Consider the following 22,338-nt stretch of genomic DNA (forward strand, 5'->3'; position numbering starts at 1 on the left):
CTGCCGAGGCACAGATGCCCCGGTGGACGCCCTCGGCCATGGCTCTGCAATATGCCGCCCAGCCTCACCACCCAGTCGCTCTCTATACTCTTCAGGTCTATCATAGCTGCCAACACCAAGCGGATACGCCTCAATCATGCCCACCGATTCAAGCTATGCGCCTGTAGACATCCCTGATGTTGGCATCTGGGACTTCCTGTTCGAAAGGAATGACCGCGACTTTCCTGACGACAAAGGTGAGGGAGACCCAGACTATTCCATCGTTCCTTGCGGCGACTAACGGCAGCGTCCACAGTCATCTATGTCGACCCTTACACCGAACGATCCTACACGTATGCCCAGGTGAAGCAATCCGCAGCCGATCTGGGCAAAGGCCTGAAAAGCAGCTGGGAATGGAAGAAGGGCGACGTCCTTGCTCTCTACACACCAAACTGCATCGACACACCGATCGTGACATGGGGAACCATCTGGGCGGGCGGCATTGTCTCGCCTGCCAACCCGGGGTACAGCGTCGAAGAACTAGCCTTTCAGCTCAAGGATAGCGGCGCAAAGGGTCTCGTCACCCAGTGGGATCAGCTGGAGGTGGCCACCAAGGCTGCACAGGAAGCAGGTATTCCGGACGAGCGAATCATCTTGATTGGAGACAAGAGAGACCCCAGCGCTCGTTTCAAGCACTTCACGTCGATCCGCAACATCGCTGGCACGTCACGCTACCGTCGAACCAAGGTCGATTCGGACAAAGACCTGGCCTTCTTGGTCTACTCGTCAGGCACCACTGGCCTCCCCAAGGGTGTTATGCTGAGCCACCGCAACATTGTGGCAAACAACCTCCAGCTCAGAGCCGGCGAATCGACAAATCTCAGCTGGAAGCCAAGACCAGATGCTCCCAACGGCGACAGCGTTCTTGCTTTCCTTCCCTTCTTCCACATCTATGGGCTCACCTGTCTCTTGCACCAAAGCATATATGCGGGTTTCAAGTGCCTTGTCATGCCCAAGTTCGACATTGAGGCATGGTGCAAGTTCGTCCAAAACTACAAGATCACGTACTCCTACGTCGTGCCTCCCGTTGTCCTGCTTCTGTCCAAGCACCCTTGCGTCGACAAGTACGATCTCAGTAGCATCCGCATGATGAACTCCGGCGCAGCACCGCTCACTCGGGAGCTCGTCGACGCCGTGTTTAAGCGCAAGGGACTGAAGGTCAAGCAAGGGTACGGCTTGAGCGAGACCTCTCCTACGACCCACACTCAGCCGTGGTCCTCTTGGTACGACACAATCGGCTCCGTCGGAACACTGCTTCCTAATCTGACGGCCAAATACATGGGTCCAGACGAGACGGAGCTGCCTGCCGGCCAGGTCGGTGAGCTATGGATCAAGGGGCCCAACATCTTCAAGGGATACCACAACAACCCGGAAGGCACGCGCAATGCCTTGACCGACGATGGATACTTCAAGACTGGAGACGTTGGCTACCAGGATGCCGATGGCAACTTCTTCATCACCGACCGCATCAAGGAGCTGATCAAATACAAGGGCTTCCAAGTCCCGCCTGCAGAGCTGGAAGGCATCCTCATTTCGCATCCCAGTATCTCCGATGTGGCTGTCATTGGTGTACACAAGGAAGAGTTGGCGACCGAAGTCCCTCTGGCATACGTCGTGCCGAAGGAGGGCAAGGGCTCGAAGGAGCTGGAAGCAGAGATCGTGGAGTGGCTGGGCAAGAAGGTGGCGAACCACAAGAAGCTTAGAGGAGGCGTGAGGTTCACAGACGAGATCCCGAAGAGTGTGAGCGGAAAGATTTTGAGGCGAGTGCTGAAGGACAGGATGAAGGCGGAGCTGGAGAACGGCCCCGTCAAGGCGAAGCTCTAGAGGGCTTTCACTCTCATAACTCACACAAGCCCATGTAATAGAAAGTAACACCAAGATTATCAATCATATCTTGACGCCCGTAGAGATATGCACACTCATGTAATAGAAGAGGCACCTCTTGTACCGTCAGAGATGGCTGCATTTATCACCAATTACGCGCATGTCTCGGACCCGACCTTCCCCATAAACAACCCCACTCTGCCTCGCGCAACGGCCAGCAGCGCCGACGCCAGCCAAACAAGCTCGGCAGGGCTGCGCGACCCAGCCAGCGCGCCAGCCACCGCGGCCTCCTGCAGCTCCGCGCTCGCGCATCTCACACCGTCACCTCGCAGCTTTGTCCTCACAACACCCACAAGCTCCTCCCGCACGCACGGAAACACTTCTCACTCTCGACGCCCGGGCGTCGATGCGGCCGCCGTGAATATGGCGAACGACCGAGCGCAGCGTTCCCGCCGCCCACTCTACGCGCCTCCCGCGACCGGCCGTCAACAAAGCACCCTCGGCTACTGGGTGCCCCTGATCACAATCAGCACGATCGCAATCGGAGGCCTGGCAGCATGGATCTGGTCTGAGAGGAGCGACAGTGACGAGGACGACCGTCCGCACCACGACAAGCCGCCGCGCCCGTCCACGGGCCTGGGCGGCGCCTACCCGACTCAAGGCGCGCAGCCGTATCCTGGTCCGCCTCCGCCTGAAGGCCACCCTCCTGGATCCCAGCAGAATGTGAACATGCCGCCTTACGAAGGGCCCGTCCCGAGCCAGAGTGGAGGTCCGCAGGGTGGGCCTCCGCCCGTTGGCGGCGAGGCTGCCAGCTACTATGCTGGCCGAAGCGTTCATGGGGAGCAACGTCAGCAGCAAGAGGCTTCTTGGTACGGCCAGGTCAGAGGCGCCATCCGCCGTACGCCTTCCCCGCAGCAGTTCTTCGACTCTGCGTCGAAGCAGGTTGGCGCGGCTGCGGCTGCGGCTGGTGCGGCTCTCGGCAGCATCATGGAAGAGGACAAGGACGCCTACTACGAGGACGGCAGCCGGAGGCGTGAGAGGCGTGGCAGAGAGGGCGAGGGCGAAGTCTTCAGCGATCACGAGAGGTGGTCCGAGGAGGCAGAGGAGAAGACGCGTGTTGGTACCGTCGAGGCCGAAAGCGAGAAGAGGGCTGATGCTGCTCTCAGGAGCGCGAGAAGCGACAAAGGGCGGAGCAAGAGTAAGAAGACGGTCGCCGTCGTCGTCAGCGCAGACATCGGCAGCGATGGCTCTTACGACCACGACAGCGCGTACCAGACTGAGCATGCTGTGAGTTTCAGTGATGATCGCATAGCAACGAGCTGCACTAACACCTCCCAGTCCATCCTCTCCCACCTTCCCACTGAACACGACCCCAGTACCACCGACATGTTCGTCCTGATCTATGCCCCGACGCTTACTTCCTTGCCACCTCTCGACTACCAGCCTCCCGCGGCCGCCACCTCTGGCCTCGGCTCGTCCTATTCTCAGATCTCCACACCCGTCGTCACTCCCGGCAGCGAACTGCAATCGATTTCCCCTCGCATCTCACCTTCGGACTCATCCTACCCCAAGTCCTTCGACACACTGTACCAGCAGGCTCTCACCCTTGTATCTCAATCATCACACATTCTCCCCTTCACCACGGAGGGCGGCTACATCCAGATTCTCAAGCACCTCGCACCTCAGCTCGTATACGTCGCGGAATCGCTTTCCGGCTTCGACGGCGACAACGTCGCTCAACTGCGTGGCTGGGTCGGCAGGACCATCCTCGTTGCCGGCGAAGGACTCGCAGACACCGAGACCGAGGACGAGGGCACCAGAGACCGCCGTAGGTGGTACGAGAGGAGCTCGATGGTGGGTCTCGGCAAGGAGGTCGAGGTCGTCGATGCAGCGAGGGTTGGTGAGGATTGGGGCAAGAGGGTTGGCGGCAGGGATTGAGAGGTGTGGATTTGATTGACGGACGCGATGTTACCCAGGAAGCTACCAGCGCAGAAATAGCTTGGTCTGTGGCCACGAACTACATATATCGCAGAGTTCGAGAGAGGCTCGTCACGTTTTGCAGAAATTAATGGTATTATGTTTGATCTGGGTTTATCCACCATGTTCCCGATCCACGGCTCTTTAGGGGTTGGCTTTGTCCAACGGTGGTCTCCTGAAAACCTATGTAGTCATGTCAAGGAAGCGTTCGCTGAAACTCGAACCGTCTCGGCATGCCACACCAACTCCAGCCTATCGCCAACCAGCTTGCTGTTAAACCACTCGCATATCTCGACGTCTCTGCCGATCGGGCTCGCGCCCTCCAGCAAATTCGTCCTAGCGATCGCTCGCAGCGCCAGCTGCAGTTCCAACTGCGCGAGATTCCTCGCAAGGCATCCTCGCTGCCCAAGCGAGAACGGAATCCAGTCTCTCTGCATCTGCGGCGAAGGCCCATCGAGCCATCTCTCCGGTTGGAATTTGAACGGATCGGGAAACACTTCTGGATTGAAGTGCAGAGTATGTAGTTGACAGCCGACCACGGTGTCTTCGGGCAGATAGAAGCCGTTGAATGACCAGCCACCCTTGGGTACCACACGAGGGAGACGTGTAGGTGTCGACATGCCCATGCGGAGACCTTCGCGGACCACGGCGTCGAGGTATTTCAGGCTCTGGGGATTGTAGGATAATGATGGGTCTGTGGCGTCTGCGCTTGCCACTTCTTCGCGAAGGCGTTGGTAGCTGATGAAACGTCAGTGAATCGGGAACAGTATCGATTACAGAGATTGATCTTACATCTGAGGCGATTTTGCCAGCCGCCAAATCAGCTTGCTCAAGTTCGTACCAGTCGAATCTGTGCCCGCGAACATCAAGTCCATGACTTGCACTGCGTTCTCATCGTCGCTCACGCCCGCCTTCTTCAGTCGACCTTGGAATGTGTCTTCATCCGGAGGTGTGTCTTTGACAATCCGTCGAGCGAACTCGTCCAGCTTTGCGCCGCCTGCTTCAGCTGCAGCATCTACGCTTGGAAAAAGTTTTGCATTCAACCAATTGACCGCAACAAAGAGATAGTGTGGCAAGGAGAAGAAACGCCCCGTCTCCACCAGCATGTCAACGAACACACTGGCACTCAGACGACCCCCCTGCTCCTCAATCCCTCCATAAGGCGTACGAAACAGAAACGAGCTCACCGCATCCAAAGCAAGGCTCCTACTCAGATTGAGCACATCGACCGGCTCGCCCGTTCTTGCCTCCGACCGCACCCTCTCAACAAACCTCCCAACACACGCCTCGATCGCCGCCTGCCCAGCCCGTATGTTCGCAGTGCTGAACAACGGCGCGACAGCCTTGCTCCTCCGCGCCCTGTACTCGCCGTCCCGCGCGCTGAAAATCGTCGCGTGGCCCTCGAAGTCGAAGTTCTCGTAGCAGTCCGCTTTGCGGAAGCCTCCGTGCTCGCTGTAGATGGCGTTTAGAGCGATGCCGTCGGAGATGGAGCATTCGTTGGGGCCGATGCGGGCGATTGGGCCGTAGGTCTTGTGGAGGCGTTCGATCTGGGTGACTTCGTCGCCGAGGTAGGAGTGGTACCAGAGCCAGAGGGGGCTGAAACGGCAGAGGAGTGGGCCGGGGACGCGAGAGAGGGGGGACGAGAAGGCTTGGTAGATCGGGATTGAGATCAAGATGGCAAAGATGGCAAATAGAAATGTTGCAGATGTAGGCGGGGACAGATCCAGAAATGAGAAAAATTCCATGATCCCAGTAAAGCACTCATTGGCGAGATGAGAATCCAATAAAAAGACCTGACTGGCTTAGCAATGGCGTTCTGATACTCGGCATTCTGCCCAAATCTGCCCAAAGTGGTCGCGAAGTGTTGGGCTGTCGGCAAAAGTGATGGCATGGCGTTCACAGCCCCACCAGAGCCCGCCATCGCTTGTGTCTGGAGCTTCACAAATTAAAACCTCTCCACGCAAAATAGAAAAGAGTTAATGATTGAGCGAGATTACGTCGAACAATACATGGATCATGACGACGTTATGGATGAAATTATATCTCGTGTTGGTTCTTTCACAGGTCAGAGCCTGTCGGAGTTGGTTTGCTACACGTGGATTACGACGGAGAGCTCATTTTGTGAGAATTTAGGCTGCGTTGGAGCGATGTTCTAGTATATATGCAGTCTACTGCATGAAGACACACCCATACTAACCCGGCCAGCCACATATATTATCTAAACAGCGAAACCACCACTGTTACGCTGCCTAGGCTCACCAGCAGCCTCGAAAGTCCCATTCCTCAACAGCCTCAGCGACTGCGCAGTCGAGCCGCCCGGTGCAGTCCAAGTCACATTGTGGCCTCTATCCTTCATGAAAGCCACCGTTTCGTTGTCATAGGTATACTCAAAGCTGACCTGGTTCGGCACAAGCTGGTCGTGCAACCTTGGCGCCGCCAGAGCTTCCGGCGCCGTGGCGTTCTGGTCCAGCACGTGCCAGATGTTCTGCACCACGGCCGTGATGATCCTACTGCCGCCAGCGGAGGCGACGACGAAGTACAGCCTGCCGTCCGCGTGCTCGACGATGCTGGGCGAGATGGAGCTGAGCGGGCGCTTGCCGGGGCGGATGTAGTTGGCGGGCGACGGGATGTAGCCGAAGGCGTTGGAGGAGCCGGGGATGGAGAAGTCGTTCATCTCGTTGTTCATGATCACGCCGGTCTCGGGGACCATGATGTGCGAGCCAAAGAGGAGGTTGACGGTCGTCGTGAGCGAGATGGCCATGCCGCTGGCGTCGCTGGCGACGACGGCAGATGTGCCGGGTGTTTCCAGGGACTCGAAGCCGGAAGGGTCGTAGACGGACACGTTTTGGGTCCGCTGGTCATTCAGTTTCGATCGCACTTCTGCTGCTGTGGCGTCGCTGAGCATCTCGGCCTGGTACTTGTCGAGGCCTTCCACAAACAATGGATCGCCGAGCTCGCTGCGCTGTCCGTATGCGAAGCGCAGGGCTTCGTCGAATCGGTGGGTGCTCAGGTTTAAGGCAGCGGCCTCGCCGATGTCTTCATAGCCTTCAATGATCTTCATCACGCTCATAGCCACAGTGCCAGAGGAGGGAGCGCTGCAGCTATGAATGTTGTAGTCTCGGTATGAGATTGCAGCCGGATCTCTAATCGCCACTGTGTAATTCTTAAGGTCCTCGAGAGTCATAGTACCGCCAGTCGCATTGAGCGTGTTGATAGTTGCTTCAGCGATCGGTCCGGTATAGAAAGCGTCGGCGCCTGGTCTGGTCAGTCTCTTGTCCAATGCGCGTGCTCGTAGAAGCTCACCTCGTTTGGCAATTGCCTCTAGGGTGTCTGCATAGCGCCGCCTGGTGATTGTGTCGTTCAGACCCAGCAGAGTTCCGTTAGGCGCAAAGTCTATAGCCCAAGTGGGATCGTTTACAAGGAAGTTGTCAATGCCAGCCGTGGCGGAAGCCATGTAACGGACGAGGTCCTCTGTGACGGGAAAGCCATCGCGAGCAACCTTGACAGCAGGCATGACCAAGGATTTCCACGATTTAGACGCATAGCCCTGGTAGAGACGCTCAAGTCCACGAACTTCGCCGGGTACACCACTAGCAAGCCCAGAGTAGATGCTGCTGTTGGTGTTGTTCACGTACATGTTCTCGAAGGCCGCAGCCGGAGCCGTTTCTCTGAAGTCAATGAATTCATAGGAGCCATTGCTGCCGCGGACCAGCATGAAACCGCCTCCGGCGATACCAGAATGGTACTGAAAAGGTCAGTGATGCTGCCTGAGCGGAGTGTGCGGTATTTCGCTAACCATTCCGACAACGCCGACGCAGAACACAGTAGCGATCATACTATCCGCAGCGTTGCCGCCGTCTTTCAGAATGTCGGTGCCAATGTTGCTGCATATCGAACTCTCGGAAGCTACTGCTCCCAATGTATCATTGCCTTTGCCCGGATGATGGCCATACGAGGGAGGATAGCGTCCCGGCGAAGCAGCCGCGAAATTAGCAAGGAGGAGGCCAGCGAAGAAGCGCCCAAAACGATACATGGTGGTGACTTGCAGAAGAACACGGAGCGAGGAAACGAGGGACCGAGCATAAATACACGCAGAGCGACACTGGGCACGAGGCCTGGTGGTTAGCCCTGGTTATCACGTAAAGGTAATTCTGGTGCGGGCATGTCGCGATGCCGACTCCGCACTTGCGCCTTGCTCGAAGGGAGGTATAATATGCGAGTTGCGGGACCGCGAGGGAGCGTGCTGTAACCTTGCCATTCTCGTTTCGCCGCGCAAGGCCGCAGTCTCCCCGGCGACGAGATGTGTCGGTTGATAAGGGCATACTGAGGCATTGAGGGAAGTAATTGTTGCCAATGGTCAGATGATAAGCATACCGGATAGGCAAAAACGGCAGGTGAGCTTATCTCGACGAGGCTTCGCTTCCCCTCTGCTGTCTCCACCTGTCGCTCAAGCCACCGACGCCGCTTCAAGCCCCCGCCAAACGTGGCGCCAGCCCTCACGTCACAGCAGAAGTCGATCGACCGACCCACCATCACGTGCGTGCTCATGGTTGTAACATTCTAGGGAAGGTTAATAAGTAATCGATTAGCGGAACTTATAAAACAATGACCACAGGTCAGTGATGCCTGGAAACCCTACGATTCTCATCCCTCCAGGACTGCCTTTCTGCCTGTTCTCTGAGCCTGCAACATTTCCAAATCTAGGCTTTACACCACCTGCAATCTCGCATAACACAGTGACATGTAGCCGCAAAAATTAGCCAGTACTGCAGGCGGGAAAGTATCATATAACCCAGTTCTTTCAATTTTTCTGTTCCCATGCCTCGGCTGTCGTGCCTCGAATGATCACATAGTCTCGCATTTGGACTTCATTAACACGAGTTTCCGAAAACAGACATCTAATTTCGAGCATCTTCTTGTGCATCGTCGGTCTCATGTGCGCATCCTCTTGTTCTGAAAGGGTATCGTTAGTAAAGAGGGAAGCAAAGGAGTCAATTGGCTCGACAATGACTTACGTTCAGAAGCAGCGAAGCCACGATACTGATAGCGCCGGCCGTGATGCACAAAATGAAACTGTTTTCACCATGAAATTAGCTCAAGCCGAAAAGTGCGAAAAGTGGGAGAGATCAAAACATACGCCCTGTTAATTGCCACCGTGATAACGTTCAGAATAGCCATGCGGGTCTGCTCGTCCAAGGTCTTGAGGAAGCCACCCGCAGCGCCCGAGAGCGCCTCCTGTAATTGGCCCTCGGGCACGTCAGGAAGCAGCGGCCGGAGGTTCCTCAGCGCAGTGTTAGTGAAAACGGCGCCGCCGACCGAAAGGCCGATGGTGATACCGAGCAGCTGCGCGAAGAGGATGAACGTGACGCCATACGCCATGTCTTTCATCTCGATGACGCCGAGGATGACGGCGAAGCCGGCCTGCAGGTAGCAGCCGACGCCGACGCCGAGGAGGACCTGGACGCCGTAGAGGTAGGCGTCGCTGGTCGACGTGTCGACTTGCTCGAAGAGAACGCCGCCGATGAGGATGCAGACTGCTCCAATCAGGTACCAGGGCTTGTAGAGAGGGTACGCGGGGAGCAAGGCGCCTTGCAGTGCGATGAAGACCGTCGTGGCGATGATGAATGGCAAGAGTCGGATGCCGGCGTTCAGCGCACCGGCGCCGCCGATGAATTGGAAGATGAGTGGGATGTAGTACTGCTGTCGGTTAGCCTCGGGCCGGTATGGCATCGGAAAAGGTGGTCCTGATAATTGACTTACCATGCCGATCATGCTGGCACAGTTGTTTGCGGCCATCAGGACGAAGAGAAGGAAAGGCTCTTTCTGCGGGATCAGCTGGACGGGCAAGATACGACCTTCAAAACTGGTCATGAACTTGAAGGTCTGCTGAAGTCCAAATGCGATGAAAAGGACGCCGCTGACAACAAAGAGCGCGATGATTTGACCAGACTTCCAGGCGTACAGAGTACCTCCGAAGTTGACCGCCATGGTGCCGCAGAACAGTGCGGCCACGGAGAGGAGGGTGCCTAGGTTGTCGTAAATCTTGAGCTTCTCGATGATGGTCATGCTAGGGCGAGGCTGGAAAGTCGGCATGATGAAGATGTAGACTGGCGCAAAGGCGGCGAGAACAACAAGGTTGATGTAAAAGCCCCAGCGCCATGTAGCGTGCGTTGCGAATGCGCCGCCAATGAGAGGACCGATAATCTGTGAATATCAGCAATCAGTCATGTCAGGCGAATACGACGGCGCTTAGACATACGCTTCCGATGCCGTACGCCATGCCACTGTGAAGTGTGTTAGCACGGCGTTGAATTGGAAAAAGGATCTCGGTATCCGTCTTACATCAAACTCAGGTATGTTGGACGCTCCTTATCCGTGGTGGTCACGGAAAGCAGCGTCAGCACTCCGACATACATGCCATTGCCGCCAATTCCCGCGACGATTCTTCCAACGATCATGCAAGCCATGTTGGGCGCAGCGCCGCACAGAGCAGACCCGATGCAGAAGATGACGCCACAGATGAGGTAGAGCGATTTGGTATCGAAGAGACCAAATATCTTGCCGGAAGGAAGCGCGAAGACGAGACCTCCGATCATGTAGCCAACAGAGACCCATGGTAGAAGGTCCTGGTCGCCGAGATCTTCAATGATTGAAGGTTGGATAGTTGCAACCTGCATTGGTTAGCATCGGTAGCTGAGAACGCTCTGAAGGTTTCCATGGGTATCCCACAATGGTGTTATCCGTGGCATAGAGCAGGATACTCGAAACTACGGCAACGACTGCCAGAATCCATCTGAACCCGTGAATGTTGCGTGGAGATGGAGGCGGGGCAGTCTCTTCATCCTTGGCGATCTCGACGTCGGCGCTCTCTTTGTTTTCCTTGGGTGTGTTCGAGCCATCAAGGCTGCTCGAAGCCGTTGACTGCGCAGGAGCTTGCTCTGTCATTGTGCGAGGGAGTAGTGACACGTTTGGGAGAGACGGGTGGCACAAACAGCATGCCGTGTCGGCCAGGGCATATATTGGAAGACATAGCTGTCCTGATCAAAGCTCCTACCTCAAATCACTCTGCGGGCTCGTTTCTCATTCAAACCCAGGAGGCGGGTTTCTGACAAACCATGTCGCTGCATGTCGGACTTCTGTATGTGAGTTGGACGTGCCTTGCGGAGTGACTAGCGGAGACTTGCGGGCGCTAGCGGAGTCGGCATGCAGGGGAGCGCTTGTGGCGCGATGAGGCGGACTCGAATCCTTCGAGGATCTCCAGGGTCTTCGCAACATGTTGCATTCAGACTCAACTGTCCATCGCGATCTGTCCGATGCTGTGTCACGGCCGCAAGTCGCCCATTATTAATCCGATGCGTGTTCCCACTCTGCGAGCGATGGCAGCGCCAAAATGGAGACGATCAGCAGGAGCAGGTCGGGCAAAGCCCCACTCGTGCTTATTCACGACGGCGGTGGAACGACGGCCTCATACCATGCGCTGAAAAATCTCGATCGTGACATCTACGGCATCGAAAACCCGCTGTTCTATGCCAGCAAGCCATGGAAAGGCGGTATCCGCGCTATGGCGCGGGCGTACAGCGCCTTGATCGAGTTGGAGCTTGGACAAACGTCCGTGCTGCTGGGCGGTTCGTACAAATAATCGTTCACATCCTCCGCTTGGGCGTTCGCTGACGGAGATGTTTCAAAGGATGGAGTTTCGGCGGTCTGGTGGCGCTCGAGATGGTCGAGGTGCTCCACGATGAGTACGCGATCCACGTCCAAGGAGTCCTGCTTCTCGACAGCGTCTGTCCGTCCTCGTGGAAACACTCGGCTGCTCTCAACGATAGCCATATCGCTTCGAACTTGTATGCTTCGTGTCTCAGCTCAAAACTCTTGGTCATGAGCATGATGAAACACTCGGCCCTCATGGCAGAGCAGTGGCAACCTCCACAATGGCAGGGCTCGATACTCGATTCCGGGGAACTCGGTTGCTGCTGTCCAGGAATGCTCTCGGCCCCAGAAGTGATGGCAGTATCATCTCGCTCGGGCCCTCTCGTGGTCTTGGTTCGGTGTCTGGACAGGCTGAGTCCTGGAGACAAAGCCGCCGCTCGCGTGGATTCTTCGCGTAACTGCGAGACCTTAGGGTGGGAACACGCACGGCCAGGCTTGGTTTCCTACACTTTGCAGTGTAGTGCCAATCACTTCAACTTATTCTCTAAGGAATACGTGAGTGTTTACTCAAATTCATCGCCATGCCGAGTGCTAATCAGCTTGAAGGTGCGCGAAACAACCGACAAGATCCGCGAGGCTCTGATGGTCATGGAGGATCATGGCGATTATTGAGCTTGAAAGTTTGACCAATTGCAAATGCCGCGTAATGCGTTTGATTGATTGAACTGCCCTGCAGTATTTGACCCGGTCGAACACCGAAGAAGCTACAGTGACCGGGAAAAAGCGATGATTCGACGGCTGTCTGCGAGATGGGCCGCCGAAGGCTGCAGTCTCTGTCCATCGACAAATCCTGTGCTAAATGAAATTTTAGACAATGAATTATAGATCTGAAATGGTGATAAATTTTTGGAAGTCGCAAGGTCAGATCTTTTAATCGCTGACTTCGGCGCCGTTCTGATAATTCCCGGCTCCTGTTCATCATAATCATATCGTCATTCGCAATCCAATCCGATGTAGCAGCTCAGAGAATTGCGTCTCGTTCCATGCTCCATCTCTTGCACTCTCTGCATGATAGTCTCCCGCGCTTTCGCTGCCGCGCCGGGAAACTTCAACGCGATGTGATCCACGACCCTGAGTATCTCATCGATTAATCCTCGAACGCGTTCGCGGTCGGCTTCGTGCATTTGGTTTCGAAGCAGCGTCAGCATTCGCGCCGAAGTGCATGCAACGGGCAGTAAGAACGGATTGTTGAGTGCGAGGAGATTTCCCTTCAGCGCATTGCTGAACGCGGTGGCGGCGCTTGTTGCGGCCCTGACACATTCGGTATCTATTTTGGCCGACCCGCCTGGCGATGAAGTTTCCAAGCACTTGCACAGGCCGAGCGTGCTCGGCCCAGGCGGATGGAGCATCAGGAGTTTGGAGCATTGTGTCAGCATCTTGAGCCACAGTCGCATTAACGAGGTGGTGGGTCCAGTGGCTTCGCCTGTGGCGGAGGCGGCGTAGCAGAATGTGTTGAGCACACTCTCTAGTGTCCGAAGCTTTCCCAGATGCTGTTCTTCGGTGATCTCCTCGTCATGGCGGATGCTGTTTTGAATGGCCAAAGCGCGGCCTAGAATGACTGAGACTTTCAGAACGTGTTCGAAAGAGGGCTTCATTACCATGGCGGATGTGGCGTTTCCATTGAGCAGGTCAAACGCTTCTGAAGTGTAGCATTCCCGAAGATACTCAACATCCTCGATCTGAGGTTCTGCATCAGCAATGCTGTGTTAAAACTCATGCTCAGACCATGACTTACCGAATTTTGAGCTTCCTGGAACTCCTCGTCCGGGAGCGGGAAGTCGACGTGGAAATATCGGTCGTCCATGGACAAAGCAAGGCCGTTGACAGAGACAATGAGGCGGTCGAGTAGTGCCAAGCACCACATGCATTTACGGCGCTCTTCCACCTCTATGTCAGAGCGAGACTTGAGCTCCGATTCCATCCTTGCTGTCCGTCGTTTACTATCGATGCGATCCAGGCCAAGTGCACTCGTGAGTTGCGCAGCGCGACCCAGCAGAAGCCACGCATTTGTGACATCTCCCCTGCAGTAAGCGTCGAAGACCATCCACACGGAAGCCTGCAGCATGTTGGTGGTGTTGGTTCTCACTCGCGTTGTGCTCATGAGCTCGAGCTTCGCATGTGCGGTCTGCATCCAGGTACGATATTGAGCCTGCATGGACTCCGACTTATTGCAGGAGCAGTACAACGCGAGGATGACCCAAAGAAACGGCCCGGAACTCAGGCCGACCATATCTTTGGAAAGTCTCGTCATGAAAGACTCCCGGTGTACTGAAGGTAGGAGCTGGTGCTGAGCGGAGAAGAAACTGTTGACCATGTCTAAAACACGTTCTCGGCTGGGTAGCTGAGTCTGACAGGCTTCATTCGGCAGTGTTGTAGTACTTGGAGGTGCTGGAAGATATGACTGCCAATTGTCTATGGCTCCAAAGGGGGCATCGGACGAATGTTCAAATGCAGATGCGTCCACGTCGAACTCTGGCGAAGACATGTCGAGCTGCGCAGGGAATTGCTGCATCCATCCCAAGGTTTGTCGCTGTCGTGGTAGAGCGTCGTTGAAGTTGTACGACATCTCTGAAGAGCCACTGGAGTCCGAGGTCAGGGGACCCGCCATGCCAACAGAATGTTGTCTGGAGTCCGTGTCGCCGGCGAGATACCGACTCAGATCGTAGCCGAACGATACTGACGCATCCGTTTGCGAGGGGCCCTCATTTGTGCGGATATGCCCAATGTCTCTGGGCACCGAATGGAACATTACACCGGAATCAGGAGCGTGCGGGCTGCGAATCGCATATATGCAACGGAATCGTGCTTTCTGACATAGGGAGCACGACGGCAAGCGGCCCTTTGCATACATCACTGGTCAGCGAGGCGGGTTTCTGCGGGAAAATAGACGTCTTCGTACATCGCACCGCCGCTTTCGTGCCCGACACATTTCGCAAGCGGTCTTCCTGCCCTTTCCCAGAGGCGTCGGCAGCGACATGATGGAGCGGATGCGGCGCTTCACCGCAGGGTAGGAGGCGTGGCACAGAGGATCAAGAGCGTTATGGGTTGTCGCGGGTGAGGCGCCGCGGTGGCGGGCAGAGGCGTGGTCAAGCACAGGGAGGATTCCGTTCCCGGCGGTCGTAAAGAGGCAACATCTTATTCTCGTTCCTGATCATGACACGCTACGCAGTACGAGGAAGGCCTGAACAGGCGAAGGCAGCCGCACGTTGGTCGTGCAGCGGGGGGATCCGCGTCTGGCCCCCGGCTGCGCGATGCGGCAATTTGTGGGTCCCGCAGGGAGTCTGGCCTATCGCTCGCCGTCTTCAACGACACCCTCGGCCTCAGCTGAAGCAGACTTATTCGCGGAAGGCTAATCCCCCCGGAGGCAGCGCGTGCTGTCGGATGGGGACGAAGCTCTGGCTAACAACGTCTATATCAAAGGGGCCGTTCGTCCCTCTCGACATCTCGCGACGGGGCTGCGCTGTACCGCGGTTGCAGAGCACGACGGGCGACTTCCACAACTGCCGCTTCGACGGAGACGGCCATCCTCCCTCCGGACCGCAATCCATCCCCATTCCTCCAGGATCCTCCTGCAGTTCAGCCTCTCAGCCTTAGCACATTTAAACCCTGCCCCCGTTCCTCTTCCGTCATGTTGGGACTAGTCGCCTGCATCCTTCGCGCGTACGCCTCGCTTCTTTACATGCGCGTACGCACTGCAGACGGATCGTGCGTAGATTTCTGAGTCACTTCGGGGGCCTCAGAGTACCTGCCTGTCCTATTAGGCCGGTCGATAAGAAGTTGGGGCCCTCAATCACATGTTCAGCCTTTCTGCCAAGGGATTCACAAGCGGTGACGATCGTTGGAGGTCGCTAGAACCAGATGCGGCGCGGGAACGGCATATTATTCTTCCACGTGCAAAAACATGGACCACGTTCAGGTATGGCCTTATACACTAGCTCTCTTGGTATCCCCGGCAGCATGCAATGTGACCCATCCCGGTCGGCCTAATTGGAGAAGCCGAGCCACCGATTGGGGGTACAGCTGACAAGGTAGCGAGAAGAAAAAGCTAATGTGTCTGGCCGGTTTCCAACTAGGAGAGATTTGCACATTTCAATCTAATCGTCACAGCGCTCGCTAATCAGAAAGCTTGATCCCCAACCACCTGCGTCAAGAAAGCTGCGTCGACAACGGGCGGACTGATCTGCAGGGCCGCTCGAGCTTTACCAAGGCTTGTCGCGCCGTCAATGGCGAACGGCCGCCACCCAGCGTCCCACCACTCCTCCAGTACGTCGGCCTGCAGAATCATCTCGGCATTGCCATCTGCGCGCAATGCTGAGAACCACTCCTGCGGCGAAGCTAAGCGAACACGTGGACCCAGCAGACTGGCCAGCTCAGCGTACGTCCAGTGCTGCGTTGCAGTCAGATGGTGGATCGCAGGTCTGGCCTTCTCCCCTGTCGCCTCGGCTGCAAGGGCACGCATTGCCCGCACGAGGAAGGATGCGTCAATCCAGCTCATGCCGCCGCCTACGCTACTACCGAAATCTGGCACTAGACCGGTGAGTAAGCTGCCGGCCAGGATTCGTCGGTTGATGTCGGTCCTGGGTAGCGGACAACCTAAGTCTTGAGCCGGCGCGCACATGCAGGAACGGAAAATAGAACACGGTATTCCCTTCTCAGCGGCCGCAGCCAGCAATTGCTCCGCGACCCAGCGAATCTTCAGGTAACCGAGGTTCTGAGTCTGGCCTGGCCGTATGTGCGACATAGGAACTGGCTGGGTAGAGATGAGGTCTGGCGTGCGCGAAGTGGAGTTCCACGCTTGGAGATGTGGAACCGCCCACGTTGACAGGTAGTGCAGCTCTTTCACATTACCAAACTTGCCGCCCGCTAACTCGATCAGGAAACGGAGGGAGCCGATGTTGCTACGTCGCAAGGAATCGTAACCCTTGAGCAACGACACGTCAGACTCCAGATGCCAAATCTCCGATAGCTCCATGTCGAGAGCGCGGATCTCGGACTCCTGCAGGCCCAGTGACGGGTGCGCAAGATCGCCGTTGTATGTGTAATGCGGCTGAAGTGCTGTGGCGTGAGGTCCGTATCCAGTTTCCAGGTAGAGAGGGCAGATATAATTTGTGCTCTGCCTTCTTCCTTCTCCGATCCGGGCACGGCAAGGCAGTGAATCTGCACATCGCTTTCCTGTAGTATGTGCGCCAGTAAGTGTGCTCCTATCATACTCGTCGCACCAGTGAGAGCAATAGCGGACCGGCGAGAGTTCTTCGGTCCGGGCAGGCTAGCCCAGTCCCAGTCTGTGGGAAGTGTTATTTCGGTCTCCCAATCGATGGCCTTCGAATTTGAGCGAGGCTGTGACTTAGGGTCTGGGCTTTCGAAGTCAGAGATGGCTTCGTTGGAATCTCGGTCGTTGCCATGATCCATGAAAATCCAGCTATTGGGGCTTGACTGTTCCGTCTCAGGTGAAAGCAGTGCTGCCATTCCCTGAATATCCGGATACGCGAACATATCAGCAAGGGAGACATCGATGCCATGCATCGCGTATATCGAAGTCCGGACCCTCAGAAGTAAGATAGAAGATCCGCCTGCACTGAAAAAATCAGTGTCACGCCACATCTCCCTGTCGGTGCCTAGGACTTCATTCCAGATTCGCGCGATGAACCTTTCGTTGTCGCTTTGCAGCTCCTGCTGCCCAGTTGAAGGTTGGCTCTCCTTGATGCTGACATCCCAAGAAAGCAGAGTCTTGTAGTCCAGCTTGCCGGTGGCGGTTTTCGGCAGATCAGTGACAAACTTGATGTCGTTCGGTACCATGTGAACCGCGAGTGAGGCCTTCAATCTCGCCTTTAGGAACTTCTCCACTTCCGCCTGTATAGCAATGTCGACTTCAACGCACTCGACAAAGGCAACCAGCCAACCGTGCAGATCGTTTTTTGGGTAGTACACCACACCGGTCAAGCTAGATTTAAAGCCTGAGGCTTCGCCCAGCTGGGCTAGTGCGGTGTACAGGACACTTTCGACTTCATCCAGCTCCACGCGCATTCCTCTGATCTTCACCTGTCTGTTTCCTGATATGCGCCCGAGGGCTCTCAGGTCACCGTTAGGCTCCAAGCAGAACATGTCGCCTGTACGATACAGTACGGAGGTGTTGCCAGCCTGCCCATTTGGAGTGCTGTCGGCCGCGAAGGGCGCAGAAACGAACGAGCTCTCGGTCAGTTCAGGCCGCTTGATGTACCCATTGTTAACAGTCGGTCCTCCGATGTAGAGCTCGCCCGGGACACCGACGGGTGTTTTGCGACCTTGGCTGTCAAGAATATAGAATTGCGCGGGAGCGAGCGGAGGACTCAGTGGTAGGAAGTCTCCCATAGCATCTTGAGGTATGCAACGACGGAGAGAGTTGATGATTGTAGTTTCAGTTGGTGCGTAGCCATTGAACAGGCTCGCATGTGGTAGGCCCAGCGAGAAAAACTGCGTCAAGACCCAGGACGGCACAGGCTCGCCGCCGAGAGTCAAGCTGCGCAGCGTCTTCCATTGGGCTAGCGAAGTCTGATTTGGCGCACGGAGCATGAGTTTCAGCTGTGTTGGTGTGAAGATGCAGTTGGTGATCTTCTGGCGAAGCACCAGCTCGTTCATCATCTCCGCAGAGTAGCGCTCTGTCGTTCAAGTCAGTTTAGAATGAACATAAGGGGCGAAACAGTCATCAGTCACCTTCTCGCGTTGCGATGACGAGTGTTGCGCCATGCAGAATGGTACCAAATACTGAATGCAATGACATGTCGAATATGAGAGCCGAAGAAAGCAGCATTCGATCGGACTCTCTTGTCCCGAGGGTCTCATGATACTGTTCTCCCTGGTAACGAAGTTGCTCATGTCCGATGTAGACACCCTTCGGTCTGATCATACAGAAGTATGGGTTAGTGTATTGTCATATCGGCAGTAGCAGTAGGGCTAGAACTGACCTTCCAGTAGAACCACTGGTAAAGAGTGCGCATAATACATCGCCGATGTGGGTTGACTCCAGCGGCACAGCCGTGCTCTCAATTCTCACAGGCTCTGTCATTTTCTGCACCTCTCGAAGATCGACGACGCCAGCTGAGATCAACTTCTGTTTCATCACCTTTGAGGCGTTGTTGACGATCACTGTAGTCAAGCCTGTATCCTCAGCGATGCTTGTAACTCGATCCACGGGAAAGTCCGGGTCAATCGGCACCACGATGCAGCGAGCGCGAAGAATGCCGTATACTGCAACGATCATCTGGATACTCGGCTCGCAGCAGACACCAATGCATTCCTGCGCAGAAATGTCGCTTCTTAACAGAGACTGCGCCATCGCTTTGGTGGCTTCTCCCAGATCTTTGTATGACATCGTGGTGCTACCATCAACCAGAGCTTGTTGATTTGGATTTCTCGCCACGTGGTGTTCGAAGAGATCGGTGAAGAGATTTTGTCTCATATCCTCGGGACTTTTGCCTTCTGGCATCGCGGGCTCCAGGAGCTGCGAGATCATCTGCAAGTCCCGCGGTGATGCGAAAACTAGTTCACCCAGATTTTGGTCCGCGCCCGCGATCACCTGCTCAACGTGGAATGCGTACATCTGCGCAAATTTTTCGGCCACGTCCTCTCGATACAGAGCAGCATCGAAATCAAAATGCAGTTCCATCGCGCCATCCGCAGATTCTTCGACTTCGAGGGCTATGTCAGTCTGCGTGCGCGCGTTATAGTGATCGTAGGCAGTGAACTTAAAGTCACCGAAGTCAGGCTTCGGGAAGGCGCCCTGAGATTGATAGTTGACCACTATCTGGAAGATCGGGTTGTGGCTGGTCTTGCGAGGCACGTTGAGCACCTGAAGTAGGTAGTCGAAGGGTACATCGCGATGTTCGTACGCTTGCAAGCAAGTGTTTCGAAGGTCCTCCAGCAGTGCAGAACAAGTGCGATCTTGCGAGAACTTCATCCTGAGGGGAAGCATGTTGACTGTGAATCCGACCATACGATCGAAAGCTGTATGGCCGCGATCACCGTCAGCAATGCCGATGACGATATCATCGTCTCCAGTCAGCTCATGCACAAGGCTGCTCATGATGAAGGTCGTGAACATGAATGGTGTTACAGCATGAGTCGCACAGAAGTCTTTCAGCCTTTTTGCGTCGCTGGGATTCAAGAAAGCTTTGGACGAACAAGCCTTCTGTTGTTTCACGGCGGGTCGCTCAGCGATTCGGCTCAAACGCAGCAGCGAGACACAATCTGGTATGTCTTGCAACTGAGTCTGCCAATACTCGACGTGTGGCCGAATCAGCTCTTTGGTCTCAATCATCTCATTTTGCCAAATTGTGTAGTCGATGAACTGCAAAGGATCCTCTTGCAAAGACTGATCAGAGTTCTTGCCGTCGATGAGATTCTTGTAGATTTGCGGAAGCTCTTCGAAGATCGTGGCAACTGAGCCTCTATCCCAGGCAAGGTGGTGTGACGCCATGTAGAATCGAGAGCCTGCCGGGCTGACCAAGAGCCAGCCACGAACGAGTGCTCCCTTAGAAGGATCAAAGATATGTCCGCGTGCCATTGAAGTCAGTCGTTCGTCCTCTCCAACGAATTCGGCAGCCGAGCAATGGATCTCAGTCATGGAAAATGTCGAATGCTTTGCTGGTATCTGCACCCAGCCTGATCCGGAAGCCACAATGCAGGTCCGCAGTGCTTCGTGTCTCATTACCAAAGCATTCCAAGATTGCTGCAAGACTCCAGTATTAACGCTTCCTTCGATATGACAAGTCAGAAGCAGGTTGTATAACGTTTTGTCAGTGAGGAAATTGTGTAGGAACCATAACCGACTCTGCGAGTGGGACAATGCTCGTGAGGTAAGATCATCCGACGTGTGTCTCTTGGGATCGGGAACCTTTGGGAGATTCTTCTCTTGATCAACCTTTCTGACACGAGTCAGAGATTTCGAAATCATCGCGTCGATTGAACGCGAACCCAAGACATCGAAAATTGGTACGTCAAGGCCGAGCTGTTGAAAGAACCAAAATCGACAGGCTACGGCATTGAGAGAATCGACACCGTAAGCAGCGATTGCCTGCGTAGGATCGAGCTTCGATACCGGATACCCGAGCAGCCCTGACAGGAAGCCCAGAAATGCTGTACAAAGAAGATCGTGTGCAGTCGGTTCATCGACCATCGCGAGTCTCTGAACCAAGGGAACAGCCGCGTCGGAGTCGTCGCTTCTCTTGGGTTCGTGCTCGAAGAGATGGCTGAACTCTGGGAATCCTTCCCAGAAGACCTGTCCCTGAGTGGTTTTTGTCTTGGCGGAGGCCTTAGCCGCAGGAAACGTTTCAAACCCGGTGACCAGCAAGTATCTGTCCTGATGCTTGGACTCGTGCACCGCAGCCTCCACAATCTGCAAGAACTCATTTGCGGTCAGTAGACGGAGGCCGCTTTTTTGTAACGTGCGAAGGGTATCAGCATCTTCTGCAAGTGTGCCGACGCCTTCCATGGCACCAAGAGCGATTGAAATGGCCGGAAGCCCAAGTGCTCTCCTGTGTTCGGCCATAGCGTTTTGGAAGGCGTTGCCAGATGCATAGGCCGCTTGCGTTCTGTTGCCAGAGATTGAGGAGACGGACGAGAACATGATGAAGAAATCGAGGTCATCCTGTAAAGTGGCCTCATGTAGGGATATTGCGGTGTCAACTTTGTGGCGTATTCCGAGATCCCATTGAGTTGAAGTCATCGTTGAGAAAGGCGAGTTGTCGAGGATTAGCGCCATGTTGAAGCACCCGCTGATCGGCAGTACCGCACGCAATGTGGAAATTGCCTCCTGAACAGCCTGCGCGTTTCCTGCATCCGCTTTGATGGCTCGGATTGTTCCGCCAAGTGCTTCGATCTTTTTCATCGTAGTCTGGGCGCTTTTCGAAGATGCACCACTCCTGCTGATGACTGCGAAATTTCGAGCGCCATGCTTGAGCATCCATTCCATGAGAAGCAAGCCCAAGCCACCAAAGCCACCAATGAGAACGTAGAAAGCGTCTTCACGGAACAGTCCAAAGGAGCTGGTGTGTCTGAATTCTTGAAGGGCATGAAGATCGTGTCTATGGTTCAAGGCGATCATATCGCCCGTTTGAGCAGCATGATTCAGGGCTTCTTGCACATTGTCCATCGTGTATTGCGGCAGAATCGCTTCGTGATCCACGACCGAGATCCAAGCTCTTACCAGAGAGCTGTTGAATTTGTTCTTGGAAACGGCCGACTTGACATCGACTGTCCTCTCATTCAGCGTGAAGCCAGCCTTCGACACGAAATCCAGATCAAAATCGACGGCTTGACGCTTGTCGTCGACAACATGGCATCCAAGAGAGCGAGCCACATGCTCGAAAGCACTTGTACTGTTGTTCAGGAAGGATATTCGAACGACATCGTCTGTTCTGACTCTTGCGACCTGGGTCAAAATCGCGTGCGCGATTGTATGAGCCGCCAGTGATAGCAAAGTCTTGTTAGCATCCTGTGGCCTTTGAATCTCCAAAACGTTGTCTGCAGGTACTCGTAGTCTCTTGACATGGCAGCCAGGTTGGTATCCAACGTACAGCTTATCTCCACCGACCGCTGAGCCGAGGAAGAATTGACCTGGGCGGTACGTGGCAGCCTTGTGGGAAAAGGCGTCCTCCACGTCTACAACATCCATGATGGAGATCTTAACCTCGAGGTCAACAAGGTTTCGTCTAGCTCAGAGGTGTGCATAATCAATCAATTCAAGTTTCAGGGCCCTGACTTGATTGATTGCCAAGGATTTTTCAGATTGATTGATTGCTTACTTCACATCGA

General features: G+C 55.2%; 8 protein-coding genes across 8 annotated transcripts; 3 read left to right on the top strand and 5 right to left on the bottom strand.

Moving 5' to 3' along the window:
• The first annotated feature begins 39 nt into the window (after window positions 1–39).
• On the top strand, window positions 40–2,004 carry WHR41_06679 (uncharacterized protein). Its single transcript, XM_069375284.1, has 2 exons — window positions 40–236; window positions 296–2,004. Exons 1-2 carry the CDS (start codon window positions 137–139, stop codon window positions 1,861–1,863), a joined length of 1,668 nt encoding a protein of 555 aa, XP_069227984.1. The 5' UTR covers window positions 40–136; the 3' UTR covers window positions 1,864–2,004.
• A 118-nt stretch (window positions 2,005–2,122) lies between these two features.
• WHR41_06680 (uncharacterized protein) lies at window positions 2,123–4,622 on the top strand. The gene is made up of 2 exons (XM_069375285.1): window positions 2,123–3,150; window positions 3,202–4,622. The coding sequence occupies exons 1-2, from the start codon at window positions 2,287–2,289 to the stop codon at window positions 3,799–3,801; spliced, it is 1,464 nt and encodes a 487-aa protein (XP_069227922.1). The 5' UTR covers window positions 2,123–2,286; the 3' UTR covers window positions 3,802–4,622.
• Window positions 3,918–5,585, bottom strand: WHR41_06681 (uncharacterized protein; the record flags this gene model as incomplete). Its single annotated transcript, XM_069375286.1, has 2 exons — window positions 3,918–4,578; window positions 4,633–5,585. 2 exons carry the CDS (start codon window positions 5,583–5,585, stop codon window positions 4,032–4,034), a joined length of 1,500 nt encoding a protein of 499 aa, XP_069227923.1. The 3' UTR covers window positions 3,918–4,031.
• Window positions 5,586–6,058: 473 nt separating this feature from the next.
• On the bottom strand, window positions 6,059–7,882 carry WHR41_06682 (uncharacterized protein; the record flags this gene model as incomplete). Its single annotated transcript, XM_069375287.1, has 3 exons — window positions 7,637–7,882; window positions 7,144–7,585; window positions 6,059–7,095 (listed from the first exon to the last, which is right to left on the bottom strand). The coding sequence occupies exons 1-3, from the start codon at window positions 7,871–7,873 to the stop codon at window positions 6,059–6,061; spliced, it is 1,716 nt and encodes a 571-aa protein (XP_069227920.1). The 5' UTR covers window positions 7,874–7,882.
• A 523-nt stretch (window positions 7,883–8,405) lies between these two features.
• On the bottom strand, window positions 8,406–11,039 carry WHR41_06683 (uncharacterized protein). Its single transcript, XM_069375288.1, has 7 exons — window positions 10,570–11,039; window positions 10,183–10,511; window positions 10,100–10,124; window positions 9,601–10,044; window positions 8,978–9,537; window positions 8,856–8,913; window positions 8,406–8,793 (listed from the first exon to the last, which is right to left on the bottom strand). The coding sequence occupies exons 1-7, from the start codon at window positions 10,783–10,785 to the stop codon at window positions 8,773–8,775; spliced, it is 1,653 nt and encodes a 550-aa protein (XP_069227921.1). The 5' UTR covers window positions 10,786–11,039; the 3' UTR covers window positions 8,406–8,772.
• A 91-nt stretch (window positions 11,040–11,130) lies between these two features.
• Window positions 11,131–12,451, top strand: WHR41_06684 (uncharacterized protein). The gene is made up of 3 exons (XM_069375289.1): window positions 11,131–11,465; window positions 11,528–12,045; window positions 12,097–12,451. The coding sequence occupies exons 1-3, from the start codon at window positions 11,231–11,233 to the stop codon at window positions 12,160–12,162; spliced, it is 819 nt and encodes a 272-aa protein (XP_069227918.1). The 5' UTR covers window positions 11,131–11,230; the 3' UTR covers window positions 12,163–12,451.
• On the bottom strand, window positions 12,171–14,721 carry WHR41_06685 (uncharacterized protein). Its single transcript, XM_069375290.1, has 3 exons — window positions 14,450–14,721; window positions 13,286–14,389; window positions 12,171–13,229 (listed from the first exon to the last, which is right to left on the bottom strand). Exons 1-3 carry the CDS (start codon window positions 14,525–14,527, stop codon window positions 12,483–12,485), a joined length of 1,929 nt encoding a protein of 642 aa, XP_069227919.1. The 5' UTR covers window positions 14,528–14,721; the 3' UTR covers window positions 12,171–12,482.
• A 946-nt stretch (window positions 14,722–15,667) lies between these two features.
• WHR41_06686 (uncharacterized protein) lies at window positions 15,668–22,198 on the bottom strand (the record flags this gene model as incomplete). Its single annotated transcript, XM_069375291.1, has 4 exons — window positions 15,668–16,605; window positions 16,761–18,185; window positions 18,241–18,425; window positions 18,492–22,198. The coding sequence occupies 4 exons, from the start codon at window positions 22,196–22,198 to the stop codon at window positions 15,668–15,670; spliced, it is 6,255 nt and encodes a 2,084-aa protein (XP_069227917.1).
• Window positions 22,199–22,338: the final 140 nt, after the last annotated feature.

Source organism: Cladosporium halotolerans (genome assembly GCF_011745625.1).
Source record: "Cladosporium halotolerans strain TM138-S3 chromosome Unknown Sca23, whole genome shotgun sequence".
NCBI classification, from domain to species: domain Eukaryota; kingdom Fungi; phylum Ascomycota; class Dothideomycetes; order Cladosporiales; family Cladosporiaceae; genus Cladosporium; species Cladosporium halotolerans.

Coding starts and splice junctions, on each gene's coding strand:
- WHR41_06683 (XM_069375288.1), bottom strand. CDS start 10,785: ATGACAGAGCAAGCTCCTGCGCAGTCAACGGCTTCGAGCAGCCTTGAT. Junction 10,512..10,569: donor ATGCCACGGATAACACCATT/GTGGGATACCCA, acceptor TAACCAATGCAG/GTTGCAACTATCCAACCTTC. Junction 9,538..9,600: donor GTGCCAGCATGATCGGCATG/GTAAGTCAATTA, acceptor AACCGACAGCAG/TACTACATCCCACTCATCTT.
- WHR41_06679 (XM_069375284.1), top strand. CDS start 137: ATGCCCACCGATTCAAGCTATGCGCCTGTAGACATCCCTGATGTTGGC. Junction 237..295: donor CGACTTTCCTGACGACAAAG/GTGAGGGAGACC, acceptor CAGCGTCCACAG/TCATCTATGTCGACCCTTAC.
- WHR41_06684 (XM_069375289.1), top strand. CDS start 11,231: ATGGAGACGATCAGCAGGAGCAGGTCGGGCAAAGCCCCACTCGTGCTT. Junction 11,466..11,527: donor AACGTCCGTGCTGCTGGGCG/GTTCGTACAAAT, acceptor GATGTTTCAAAG/GATGGAGTTTCGGCGGTCTG. Junction 12,046..12,096: donor ACTTATTCTCTAAGGAATAC/GTGAGTGTTTAC, acceptor ATCAGCTTGAAG/GTGCGCGAAACAACCGACAA.
- WHR41_06680 (XM_069375285.1), top strand. CDS start 2,287: ATGGCGAACGACCGAGCGCAGCGTTCCCGCCGCCCACTCTACGCGCCT. Junction 3,151..3,201: donor CGTACCAGACTGAGCATGCT/GTGAGTTTCAGT, acceptor AACACCTCCCAG/TCCATCCTCTCCCACCTTCC.
- WHR41_06685 (XM_069375290.1), bottom strand. CDS start 14,527: ATGTCGCTGCCGACGCCTCTGGGAAAGGGCAGGAAGACCGCTTGCGAA. Junction 14,390..14,449: donor CACGAAAGCGGCGGTGCGAT/GTACGAAGACGT, acceptor ATGTATGCAAAG/GGCCGCTTGCCGTCGTGCTC. Junction 13,230..13,285: donor TCCAGGAAGCTCAAAATTCG/GTAAGTCATGGT, acceptor GCAGAACCTCAG/ATCGAGGATGTTGAGTATCT.